This window comes from Spermophilus citellus (assembly GCF_964194105.1).
Source record: "Spermophilus citellus genome assembly, chromosome: 1".
NCBI lineage: Eukaryota > Metazoa > Chordata > Mammalia > Rodentia > Sciuridae > Spermophilus > Spermophilus citellus.
In genome coordinates, this window is record NC_138182.1 from 185,315,147 (window position 1) to 185,329,059 (window position 13,913).

At 40.7% G+C, this 13,913-nt stretch overlaps 1 protein-coding gene across 1 annotated transcript in view; it reads left to right on the plus strand.

Moving 5' to 3' along the window:
• The first annotated feature begins 868 nt into the window (after positions 1 to 868).
• The window catches only part of PRELID2 (PRELI domain containing 2), an 84,276-nt gene continuing 71,231 nt past the window's right edge, over positions 869 to 13,913 (plus strand). Inside the window, exons 1-2 of the mRNA XM_081278504.1 lie at positions 869 to 1,034; positions 13,389 to 13,446. Of these exons, the coding sequence (XP_081134630.1) occupies positions 960 to 1,034; positions 13,389 to 13,446 (133 nt within the window). The 5' untranslated portion in view covers positions 869 to 959. The remainder of the gene's footprint in view (positions 1,035 to 13,388; positions 13,447 to 13,913) is intronic.

A 13,913-nucleotide genomic window follows, 5' to 3' on the forward strand; every position in this document is an offset into this window, starting at 1 on the left:
CCCTATGACTCACCACCCTCTTTAGTTTTCTATCTCAACTGCGTGTTAAATCATCTTACATATTCCTTCTCTGCGGTAGCAGGGATTGTATTTAAGTCACTGCGGAATGTACAGTGTTGATCACAATGCCCGGTACATAGTAGGTGCTCAGAAATATGTTGAAGAACTTACTGAATAAATGGACCAACTTCCTCATTCTAATAACAGATGTTCCTTGGAGTAAAGAATTCTCGAAATTCTTTTTATATCCCTTTATTTCTTGCTCCAGGGTATTTCACCTTTAGTGAGCAAAGGAACTTCCCTGCAGTGTTGCTTACACAAGCCAGGTTATTTCCTCGACACTCCTAGGAGATTTGGGCAATTTTACGGTACACGAAGCCAAACCTCGAGCCTTAGGCAACTGGCAGGTAGGTCGTGCGAGCAATGCAATTGCTTGCTGGTCTTGGCCCATCAGACTCAGCAACATCGAGAAAGGTTTTATGATCACCCTTAAAGTTTAAGGGAGGGTAGTTTATATATTTCTTCTTCTTATTTTTTAAGTGTTGTCAACAGCGGTTTAGGTTTGCCCTGAGACTCCAGGCGGTGATAATATAAAAGCACAATCTTAAAGTCCAAGGCTTCCAGGGTGTGGTGTGGTGTGGTGGCTCGCGTGGCCCGGGAGGGGCCCGGTACTGCCCTGGGCCCTAAGGGCTGAGATCATGCATCCCTGGGTGCCCGGGCGCGCTCCCGTGGCTTTCGGTTCCCGGGCGCGCCCCCTGTCGCCTGCCACTTACTTAGGACGCTGGCGGAAGGGGACATGGGCGTGACCTACTGTCTGTTTCTCTGAATGGACAATAAAGTTTGCAAAGTTTGAAAAGGCAGAGGAAAGTCCACGCCCCTGGTCGCCTCGGCGTGGGTGCCTGTGGCCCGGGCAGAGCTCCGGCTGCTGTGCGCTGGCGGAGGTGTGGTCCGTGGCGGGGATGGGGATCACGGTGGACGTGCACCAGGTGTACAAGTACCCCTTCGAGCAGGTGGTCGCCAGCTTCCTCCGAAAGGTACCAGCCCCCTCTGTCCCGGCCGGGGCTCGCGTTCTCCCGCCGGGTCCCTGCAGCTGGCGCTCTGGTGAGCCGCTGCCAGCTGCGCTCGCTCCGGGGTCCTCTGCCCCCGCGGGAATCCGACCCGCGGCCGAACCACCTCTCCCTCCACCGCGAGTGTTGCTTCGGGGACGTACGGGGAGAGAGAGGGGGCGGGTTTCCTCGAAGACTCCCGGGCTAGGATGAGAGCAGAGACACCGTGCAGGGCATCACGTCCACACCCCGCCCAGCTGAAGGGAGCAGCCTTGGGCAGAGCTTCACTTCCTCGACTGACTTGTGAATCTTTCTAGTTCATCACTAACCCCTTAAAAGCTAACCCCTTAAAGGAGGCTGTGGAAGCCAATGTCCTTATTTACTTAGTATTCATTCTACTACCTCAACACTTTCTCTTTTAACATCTGTGGGACTTTGAGCTTATCCCTTACCCTCTCCCAGCCTTAGTTTTGTAATCAGTAAAATGGGGCAAATGTAAAATGGTTTTTACATTTGCACAGAGTGGTTGTGAGAATCCAGACAAGATATTTAATGTGAAATGATTATCACAGCGACTGATTATTAGTAAGGGCTCCAAAATATTACTGTTTTTTTTTTTTTTTTTGGGGGGGGTGGGAACCGGGGATTGAATTCAGGGACACTCGGCCACTGAGCCACATCCCCAGCCCTATTTTGTATTTTATTTAGAGCCAGGGTCTCACTGAGTTGCTTAGTGCCTCACTTCTGCTGAGGTTAGCTTTGAACTAGTGATCCTCCTGCCTCAGCCTCCTGAGCTGCTGGGATTACAGGCGTTTTGCCACTGCTCCTGGCCAAAATATTACTGTTGTTTATACTTTTGAAATTGAGAACCTTATCAAAATATATCAGGCCCTCTTGCATCGGAGCCTTGGAGTGGGCTACAGTCTGGTTCTATCTTTAGTTAGTTTTCTGGTGACTTTGGCCAGGGGTCTTCTCCCCAGGACTTAGTATCCGCAAGATGAGGGTGTTTGTACCAGATGATCTTTTAAGTTCCCTTTCAGCTTTCATAATCTTAAGCAAGATTTTAAAAAATTGCTGTTTGCCTTGGGCAGTAGCCCTGGATAGTGAAATCATATACAACCTAGAAGCAAAGCTCAGGGCAATGCTTGGGGAGATAAAGGTCATTTCTTTAAGTAATAGGGCTTGGCCTCTATTACACTTAACATAGTTGGGGACCCAGGTTACCAAGGGTTAGAATGCTGGTTAGCATGGTGTTGCTTCTGAGGCCTTTTTTATAGGGAATGCCAGCATGTTGGTATTGTTTATTGATTCCAGTATAGTGCCTAGCACCTATTAGGTATTCAGTAGAAATCTGATAAATGAATAAATGAATGAAAGAATAAATTATGTTCTTATGTAGACTTTGCCTTAGGCCAGGCATTTAGGCTTAAAAAAGGCGTAGCCAAAAAGCTTTCCCCTGTTTGTTAGGATGAGCACTTTAGAATATGGATTCTCTAAGGCCACTTATGTTAGCTAGCTTTCCATCAAAATAATGAAATACCTGAGAGAAATAACTTGTAATGAGAAAAGGTTTGTTGTAGCTCATGGTTTTGGAGTTTCTAGTTCATGCTCAATTGATTGATACTATTGCTTGGGCTTGTGATAAGACAACATATCCTGGCAGGAGTACATGGTGGAGCAAAACTGTTCTGAGCCAGGGAGCAAAGAAGAGATTAAGGAGGGAACTGATGTCCCATAACCCCCTTCAAGGGCTTAGCCCCAATGACCTAAGGCACTTCCACAAGCCCCACCTTCCAAAGCTCCACCATCTCCCAATAGCACTACCCTGGGAACCAAGCCTTTAACAGATGGGCCTCTGGGGAACATTTTGAGATCCAAACTGAAGCACCACCACTCCTTTGCAAAACTCTTCTGGGTTGTTGTCACAGAGAAGTTATCTCTGCCTCCTCAAGACTCAAGAGGTACTGACCATCTACAGGCTCGGATCCTGGTGGTGTCTTATTCTCCAATTAGACTAAGCTCTTTCTGGCCAGAACTCACTCCTGCAGAAGCGCATATTGCAGTGCCAAACTCTCATTCATAGAGTACTCAGGAAAATGTTTTTCTTTTATTCAACAGGTATTTTAGATACTGCTGTGTGCCTGCTCTGCCAGGTCCTAGAACACCATAGGAGGACAACAGGCAGGCTACCTTCTTATGAAGCTGATGATCTGTAGTGGATGAGACCACCATTATTAAATGATGAAGTGAACTATAACTCCAGTTGATGATGACACAAGGAAAACACATGGTGTTGTGACTGAGTATGGCAGGAGGCCGGCTAAAGTCCCAGAAGGTGGTCTTTAGGGAGGCTTCCATAGGGAAGTAGCATTTGTGAGATGATGGCTGAGGCCTAAATAGGAGTTTTCTAGGCAAGTTGTGTGTGTGTGTGTGTGTGTGTGTGTATACACATGTGTGTACCCTTTCCATATATTATCATCTTTACTCCTCCCACCAGCCTCAGGAAGTTGTTATAGCTGACTTCCATTTCACAGTATGGAGAAACTGAGGTTCAGAGAAGTTCAAGCAATTTTTTTCAAGTTCCTGCAGCAAGCAGGCAGGATGGCCAGGATTTCTAGCACATCTGCCTCCAAAGCCCATGCCCCTAACCGGCAGGCACTGCTGCCTTGTGTATTCTGGACACTCAGAAGAGTACTGAAGTAATAAAATATTTCTTTTCTTTTTTTTTTTTAAATAGAGAGAGAGACTTTTTTATATTTATTTATTTATTTTTTTAGTTTTCGGCGGACACAACATCTTTGTTTGTATGTGGTGCTGAGGATTGAACCCAGGCCGCATGCATTCCAGGCGAGCTTGCCACCGCTTGAGCCACATACCCAGCCCTAATAAAATATTTCACAATCACCTTTGTGGTGTTCTTCATCTGATCTTGGTCTCCTTTTGTGCAGTCTGCTCAACTGGGTGGACCTGTTGTCCCTTACATAAAGGTACAGCTTTGATGTGTGTTAGGATGAGAACATGGAGTCTTCTAGTTATTCATTGCTCTGTAACAAATCACTCCAAAATTTAGTGACTTAAACCTATGATAGGATTTTTTTCTTTTCTTTTTGATGCAAGGGACGGAACCCAGAGCCTTGCATGTGAGGTAAGCACTCTATCACTGAGCTACATCCTCAGTCTCTTTTATTTTGTGACAGAGTCTTGTTAAGTTATTGAGATTGGCCTGGAACTTGCGATCCTCCTGCCTCAACCTCCCGAGTTGCTGGGATTACAGGTGTGCACTACTATGCTTGGCTATGATAGGTTTTTAATCTTCTTGGTTCTGTGGGTTTTTTATGTGTCACGTAGTATAGCTGATGTCACTGCTGTGATTACATTCAGTTAGAATCTGCTATGCTGCTTATATGATGCTCAGCAAAGTGGCTGCATGGTGAATAAGAACCACGGAGGACATTTGGGAAGGTACAGTCCTTCAGAGGTTGCCTGGGAGGAGCTATGTGACTTTCTGTGGTGTCAGTAAATCAATTTGTGTTGAGAATGTTCACCTTATATTATTTGAAGCCATGAACTGGATGTCAGTAGACATTGTTCGTTCATTGGAGGGATGGATAGCTATGGGAAATAGTTTTCACAGTGCTTTCAAAGATTAGTGGCACTATACTACAAATTAAGAAAGGCATCATTTAGGGTTCTTCTCCATGAACTTCTAGAATAAGGGGCCAATGGAAAGTAAATATAGCTGTTAATGCAAATTAGAAAAGCATCCTCCTTCCTCTAGGTGCTCAGTGGCTTGTGCTCAGTGGCCTGCTTGACTGGAGACCTTGTTCATTAAACAACATACACACCTTGTATAAAACAGTCCTGCTTTCTCATCTGTAAAATGGTAATGCCTTCTACCCCCTCTACCTCCCAGGATGGTTTTGAGGATGAAAGTGTAACAGCTTGACACATATATGCTTTTTTTTTTTTTTTAACACACGAAAGTTTATTTGTCAGAGCTGACAAATAAAGACCATCTCTGGGAGAGAGAGGCCCCACATATGCTTTTTATAAGCCCCAAATAGTAAGAATTGTCTTTCTTGAAAAATATGCTTTTTTCTTTTAGCACGTGCGCGCGCGCGTGTGTGTATTTTTCTCCCATAGAAAACTACTTGATGGAAGCGACAGTTATATGATGTTCTCTGGGAAGCATTTAGTCTGATTTTGTACAATGGTATGTTTGAAGCCACTTTAGAACTGAGGAAGTTCTACTTTAAATAGAATCTACTGATCTATGACTTTTGGTATGTTAGAACTAGCCTTCCAAGTTATAATACAGTACTATTTTAAGACCTGAAGAATGTTTGCTCTTCTTACACCTGCCTGTTGAATACCACAGGCAGAATTTTAGCTGCAGGATCTCAAAGATAAGAGATATTTTGAAAACAAACAATGCAATACTCTTTGTTCATGGAACATAGTGTTTCTCAATGAACTCTTCGTGGAGGAATGCTACGAAACCCACAATGGTTTATTCATCAGATGCTAAACTGTACTTTCCATGAACTGGGATGTCAGTGCTCTTGACAGTGTGTTTTGGTTTCTTTCTTTGAATGACTCTTAGCTTTCTAGCTCTCATCCCTCACAGCTGTTTCCTTCCTTTTACTTAAAATCATCTACAAAAAGAACACGTTGTATAGATGGAGGTAGCAGTGTGCAAGAACTGACTGCTCTGGAAGCCCGGATAGGCCTTTTGAATGGGCTTGCCTTTTCTGAGCTGGAAGAAAGGGAACTTCTTATATTTCATTTACCTGGAATTTGAAGTCATTAAAAAGGACCTAGAGAGACGTTGTATTGACTGGATTTTCTTGTTTCTTGTTTATACCTACAGGTCAACGATTTTCTTATTAGAAAGCCTTTCAGGTGGACTGTGTGCTATAGGCAAAAGACTCATTGTAAGAGTGTAAGCTATCCTGGGCAGGGATTTTCGTCATTTGCTTTGCATATATACCAGGTACCCAAAGAAGGCTCAGAAACATGTCTTTGAATACTGTAGTAAAACAGACAGAGGAAAATAATCTCTCTGCTTCAATACATGACCTTGGGTGTTATTAATTCCAGTTGGGAGCCTATGTGCTGAATGAAATGGCATGAGTGTTTACCCCCTAAGCTCATAAAAGGGATTTATGATTGGCTATTTCCATTTAGAGTAGGAAGATGATTGGGTAATTAATAATGTTTCCATTTCTGATCTTATCTTTTCTCTCTTACAAATCTGACATTTACATGTGTGGAAAATTTCTCCCTCAAGGGTGCTAGAAATATTTAGGGTGAGCGTACATTTCCAAAATAAATGATCTGATAAACCATAGGCTTAGCATAACATAATGGCTATTTATCTTTTTTTTTTTTTTTCACGTCTGTCCTGGCCTTTCTTTACTTCTACTTCCTATTCTCAGTTCTCCTAGAAAAGAAAGCCTGACTTGAAAGAGAAGGGCACAGATGGGAGGGGAAGGGGGTCTGACAGGTTGGAAAGCTGCCATGTGAGTATGGACAGGTCCGTTCATTTTTCTCTTCCTCAGTTTCCTCACCTTCAAAACAAGAGTAATAGGCTGGGTGCAATTGCATGTCCTTTTCATCCCAGCAACTGGGGAGGCTGAGGCAGGAGGATCACAAGTTTGAGGCCAACCTCAATTTTGTGCGACCCCTGTCTCAAAATAAAAAGGGCTGGGGATGTAGCTCAATGATTAAAGCAACCCTGGGCTCAATCCACAGTACTGCAAACAAGAATAAAACGAAATAGGAGTAATAGTAACTATCTTCTGGAGTTGTTGGGGAAATTAAATTGGACAATGCATATACTTACATACAATATGACTAACTTAATGTTGGCACACAGTAGGTACTTTTGTGTGTGTGGTGGGGATAAACCCAGGGCCTCGTGCACTACTAGCCCCACAGTAGTGCTTTTAATGTTCTTCATAAATGATGGGGATAATAATAATTTATTGAGCCCCTTCCACGAAGCTGAAAATGAAAAACTGAGAGAAGTAGTCTGTACAAATCTTTACTAACTTGGAGTAACAAAGGGGAGTAAGCATGAATAAAGATGCACATTTGAATGGTAAATTATTTTTAAAACGCCATTTAAGTAATTTTTAAGTGTGCTTTGAAACTTACCTAGTAGAAACTGTGGCTTAGTGTATGAAAGGAGATTTTTAATTATCAAAGTTATTAATAGTTATACATTCATTAGATTTTTGTTTGGCATTCTAAGTCTGCACTGTTTTGACCCTGGGAGATGTGAAGATAAATAAAACATGGTCTTGTCCTCAAGGAGCTCATTGTCAAAGGAGATGGAGAGGAATATACTCAGTTTTGTGATAAATGCTTTCTCAGGGACCATATTGCAGATATGTAGTGTAGGGGCAAGATTCATATTTGAATTTAAGTCTATAAGAGTTTGTAAAGTATCTAGAAACAGTCTGTTACCTTCTTTAGGAGTAAATATTCCCTCTAGTCCTTTCTTCACCAATACAGTGCTTTCCCCAATGTGAGTGAAAGGGAAGAACCAGGGAGCTGTTGTATTTTCTTCAAATTCTGAATTGGTAAAGCATGTATTAGAGAAGTTGAAAGCATTATGTTCGAATAATTTTTCAATCATTTAAATGTTTTTGGATTGTGGATAGTTGCTAGAAATAAACCTAATGCTGCCCTACAGTAGATCTTGAGGCAAAAACCAATGTCTTGATTCATTCTTTAGTTCCACAGTCAGCTGTGTTTGTTGAGTATGAGCCTGGTGCTGGTGTCAGACTTTATAGGAGCTTCTTTCCTTTAATTCCTGTAACAACTCTTTGAGATAGGTGTTTATTTTAGTTTTATGATGAAGAAACTAAGGCAGATCAAAGACGGTTTGCCCAAGACTCTCACGAATGCACTTCTAACTCGGTCTCTTGGATACTAAAACTCATTCTTTTTTTCAACATTGTGTGTCTAAATTTTAGTTTTGGGCTGGGGATATGGCTCAAGTGATAGTGCGCTTGTCTGGCATGCGTGGGGCACTGGGTTCGATCCTCAGCACCACATAAAAATAAGATATTGTGTCCACCTAAAGCTAAAAAAATAAATATTTAAAAAATTTAGTTTTATTTTTAAACCTCTTAAGTAGAAACAATTTGACAATCATTGCAAAACCAAATTATTCCCTTTCTCAGCTTCCCCAAACCACAGCAAAATTTTTATTTTTTATTTATTGTTTTGGTGCTAGGGATTGAACCCAGGGTCTTGTGCATGCTAAGCATATGTTCTACCACCGAGCTATACTCCCAGCTCCTAATTTTAAAACCAGGATGTTATCATTGCTTAAATTCTAGTAACTAATTTAGAGACCTATTCAGATTTTGCCAGTTGTCCACTAATATCCTTTTTCTAGTCTAGGATCTAGTCCAGGATCCTGCATTGCATTTAATTGAAATGTCTTAGTGTCCTTGGTGGTGGGCAGTTCCTTAGTTTTTCTTTGTCTTTCTGGATCATGGTGCTTTTGAAGAGTGCCAGTCAATTATTGTGTGACTTTGTAATTTTTATTTTTACTTTTTTGGCTTTGCTGGGAATGGAACCCTGTCTCAAAATAAAAACAAAAAATTATAAGATCTGGGGATATAATGCAATGGTAAAGCCTCCTTTGGTTTATGCATTTGTTTAAAGTTGAGATAAGAGAATTTTCCTCTATGTTTCAATTATAAACTATCCTTTCAAAAAACTTCACTATGCCATTTGCTGATTTTTGGGACATTTTTGAAAGAGAGGCTGCTGCAACGTTGGGTGGCCTTCATTGAGAACTGCAGTTAGTTTGGGGCAGGACCTTCAAGGAGCGCCTGGGGTTTACCACCCTCACTTCACCAGAGGTGGCATCTTGGTCTACATGTCTGGGCTCCTTGTCCTTTCTTCTTTCTGCTTCATCATTATGTTGGCATGAAAGACCAATGAACAGCTACTCAAAATATCTATTGACTTAAATGTTTAGTCCTTGATCATTCAAGGTTTGATTAATCAATGACTCATTTGATCTTCATGTAAAATCAGGTTTGCTTTTCTTCCAAGATAGAGTATTTCATGGAGCTCACAAAAAGGGATTTGGCACAGCTCATGGTGGTTTCTTTCTGTGGCTAAACACCAAATCTCTTTTCAGCAGTTTTATTCCTTTGCATATACATGTTTGGAAACAGCCTGGGTAGCAGATTCCCTTAAAGCTTATAAAGCAAATGTGTATATGCTAATATGCAGACTTATTTTAGGTCCTCATGGCCTCCTTTGCAGGACTAATCAGAGATCTGTTAGCTCACCTGCTACTGTACTCTCCCATTTGAAATTTGGTACATATGACTCCTTTTGAGGTCATTGACACTTTTGGTGTGTGTGTGTGTTGGGGGGCAATATTACAAAAGGAAGGCACAGACTTCTGAGCTTTTTGGAAAGTTGATACTTTAATTAAACTCCTTATTTTTGAGAGTAGGTTTTCTGAATTATGAATTTTACCCTCAGCAAATAAGAAAATTAAATGCCGTTTCTTCATAAAGCTTCATCCACAGTTGTATTGAATATATTTCTATAATTAGATGAACTCATTTTTTTTGTCCTCTTATTCTTCCCAATTGTGTTGGTTTTAATGTATACTCCTCCCGCTGCATCATTTAGTGTTTAGCCTCTGACCTTTTAATAGGTAATAAATAAATAAAAGCAGGAGTGTATGGCCACCAAGGAAAATCTACATTTTGCTTTTGCTAGACTGTTACATATACTATGTATGGTGATTTTTGAATAGAATTATATCTTGGGAAAGGGAAAGGAGTTATCTTATTCGTTTTGGAAAGAAAGTAAAAATTATAAGTAAAATAAAAATAAAGTCAATTGCACCTTGAAAAATCCCTCAAATCACCCATAAAACATCTTATACCTAATGATTATGTGTAGCTTTATGGGAAATTCTTATGCACACTGCAGATTGTGATGTGCTGAATCAGGTTCAAGGAAGACAAGGGCTTTTGGCAGAAATCTAGGTTATCAGACAGACCACTTTGCTTTTAGGAGACTGCAGTGTGGAATGGGAAAGGGAGAGTCCCAGTGAGACCCTGCTTGTCTGGGGGCTTCACACCATTAGGTTTGTAACAAAAAGACTCCATGTCTTAATACTTATTAAAAGTTTTTTTTTTTTTTTTGGTGTTGGGGGGCAGGGGACTAAATGAGATTATGTACATGGCAGCCTCTATCTAATGCAGAGCACCCTGCATGGACAAAGTTAGATGCTCAGTGAATCTTCGATTGAATAGATTCTGATCTGGCTCAATGAATTACATATCACACTGTGCTTGAAAAGGTTTTCAGAAAAACCTGGCTACCTGTTTACTGCCTTTCCAGGTTGGTGTTCCTGCTGGTGATCTCTTGGAGCACCTTCCCTTTCTCAAATCCTTATTATTGGCCTTTAGATAAATTTTCATGAATTAAAACATGAATATTCAAGTTGCCACAAGATGGCGTTAGATCCTTTCTAGTAATGCCAGGTAGGAGGAGCCTCAGTTCAATATTTCTTTAATTAAAAAAAAAAAAAGTTAAAATATGTGTCATTCATGTCATGGTGTAATGGTATTTAGCTATTGCACATAAACCCCTCATTTATTTTACCAATCTTGTATAGAAATTTGAGGCTCATGCCTGTAAAATGCCAAAAGTAGTTGTGTAGGAAAATGACTTAAATCTTGCAAATGATTATTTCCTACAGAGAACAGTTCATGGTGGCTATGTTCAGTTAATAAGATTTCCATTTTACTTTTGTTATTTACAAACATTGTCTAATGAATGATCCTTAAGTATTTTACAATGCACTGTTCCATGGGGTTTCATTTGCTTATTATCCTTCAGTCTGCTTTATTTTCTTCTGAGCAGAACTGATCTATTTATTTATTATTTGTTTTCCCAATTAACCTATAAATCCTGTAAGAGGCTACAGTTTTGTAGCCACATGCTATATCCTGAGTGCCTGGAACAGTGTCTGGCATGGTATAGTCTCAAAAAAACTCGAATGGAGAAAAACTAGAGAGTTTCCACTATTATTGAAATCAACACCTGTGTATTAGTAAGCAGATGTTAAGATTATGTAAAATCATGAAGTATTTGAGTTTACAGTCTTTAGGAATTTTATTGACAACTCAGTGAAGTATCAGAACTTGAAAACTTTTATCACTATACTTCCATGGTGACTACATTTCTAATTTTTTCTGTGATTTTATTCAGTGTAAACAACATGTAGCATATTTATAATATGATATTCAATGAGGATTTATTTGTGGGTATACAGTGAGCAAACCAGAATGTAGTACAGGAAACAATCTTAGTTACTTTAGTGTGCAAGTTACAATTCTCACACACGCACACATGCTTCTCAGGCCTTGGGAGTCTCAGATTCTCCCCTGCTTCAAGGTTCTCGTGTAAATGAAGGTCTCTTGTGCTGAGAAGTAGAATATCTAAACCAACTCTTTTGGACATGTGTCTGTAAAGGGCTAAACTTCAGAAAACCGGTTGTTTTAATTTTGAGCACTTCCTTTCCAGGGATAAAATGAATGTTTTTAAAGCAGTTTATAAAAACCATGTTTTTTGGTCTGGGAATAGCTCATTGGTAAAGCATATGCAAGTCCTTGGATTCGACTCCCAGTACTGCAGAACAATCGAAAGGACTAACAAACCATGTTTTTCATCAGTTAACCAAGATTGCCATTGCCAGAATGGAGATGGGAGTGACATTGCCAATGTGGAAGGTCTGGTGGTGTTGAGACAGCTGAAGAGTGAGAAGCTACCTGCTTCCCAGACTAGTTCCCGAGCTCGGTCACTCACTCAGCAAATAGTTATTGGGAGCTTCCCACGTGTGCTGGTCAGTGGAGAAACGGAGTAACTGAAACAGATGACATCCCTGTCTCATAGAACCAATGTTCTAATCTAGGGTCTTTCTGCGGCCACAGATATCTTTAAGCATGTGTGAAAGTGAAAATCAGCTGGTCAGACAGACTCTTATAAACAGAGAGACAGGTGTACAGGTGCAGGTACACACACACACACAAACACACCGGTGCCTGCAGCTGCTGCTGGGAAAGACCCACATGCACAATTTCCTATTCCATTTTTCAGGATTCAGGGGACTTAAAGCTCAAGTTCTTCAAGTGAATGGCCCCTCTGCTCTCACCCCTTAGCTTTACCTCTTGCTCAGCATTTTCTGTTGCCCTGAATAAGACTTTCTGCTAATTTCCTTTTCAAATTTGATCACATGAGAGGCAGGAAACCTGGGGAGGCCTGGGCCCAGGGGCTCAGGGCCACCTGATTTATGACTTGAGGGAGTCACTTCTGATCCCTCCACCTCTCTCTCCACATCTGAGTAATGGAAAAGGTTGGGTTAAAGTAACTGGCGAGGTAATTTCATGGTAGGGTAGGAGGACTGGCTTTGGAGACAGGCAGAGAGTATCTGGGGTAAATTATATTATCTCAATATATTACTCATGAATTCTTTTGAGCAAGTAATTTAATTTACAAACCAATCCTTATTTCTCACATATGAAATGGAAAAAAATAACACTCACTTCATGGAATGTTTTGGAGAATTAAATAAGGTATGTAAATTGCCAAGGACAAAAATGGTAGCTATTATCAACCTTATTACGTCCAAATTGTCTTTCAAGAGAATTCAATCAGCAAATTAAATATTTATAAAGCACCTACTATTTCCCTGGCATGGTATATGTCTATGATCATTATCCTGAGATGCTAATCCAGCTACCAGGCAATGGTTATAGGACAGTAGTGAAGGAATTCTCTCCGTATTAAACAGGCCTGGTTTAATCTGCTCACTCCAGCAGAGGCCAGGTGGGTGACTTTAAACAATCCAATCTTTATTCAGTATCCATTTCTGAAAAATGGGGATAACGACTTATAACCCATTCCTAAGAGAACAGCTGTTGGATTTACATGGGATCATGCAATTAAAGCATTTAGACAGTGCCTGGCACGAAGAACTCTCTTGATTTACGTTAGTCTGGCTCAGTATTGATAGTATTATTATTTGTTAATTAGTCTAACCTCACCCCCCCCACACATACCCAGGGCTATGTTAGAATTAAATCTTCCCTGGATTTCATACAAGTCCAGGCTTCTCACTTATCCAGGCCCAATAATGAAATTAAGATCCTTGATTTAAAACTGGCCTTTACTGAGAGGTTGCTTGGCAAATATTTATGGATCCTGCAAATAGCTGTGGTTTCTACGACCTAATTCACTTTGGTTAAAGATGAATTGTAATTCTTCTTTATGTTTTTTTTCATTTAGTATCCAAACCCCATGGATAAAAATGTCATCTCTGTAAAAATCGTGGAGGAAAAAATAGGTAAGTCCTGAGTGTACCCACTCATAAGTGATGATTGTCAGGTGACACCAACTTTTGTAAAGATGTATGTGTGCATATGGGTGCATCCTGTTTTGTCTTAAGCAATTCTCTTGTCACTTTTCAATGGTAAGACTGAGCTGCAAGCTGGCTGCCGTGGCAAATGCCTTGTAATAACAGTGGCTTGGAAGGCTGAGGCAAGAGGATCATGAGTTCAAAGCCAGCCTCAGCAACTGAGCGAGGAGCTAACAACTCAGCAAGATTCTATCCCTAAATAAAATACAAAAAAAAAAAAGGGCTGGGGATGTGGCTCAGTGGTTAAGTGCCCTCGAGTTCCATCACTGGTTCAAAAACAAAACAACAGTGAGTTACATCATTGTGATAGGTAACATTTTGGGTTACTTAATATGTGCTAGGCACTCTTACTTCAATTATTTAATGAATGAAGACATTGATATATAGAGAGGTTA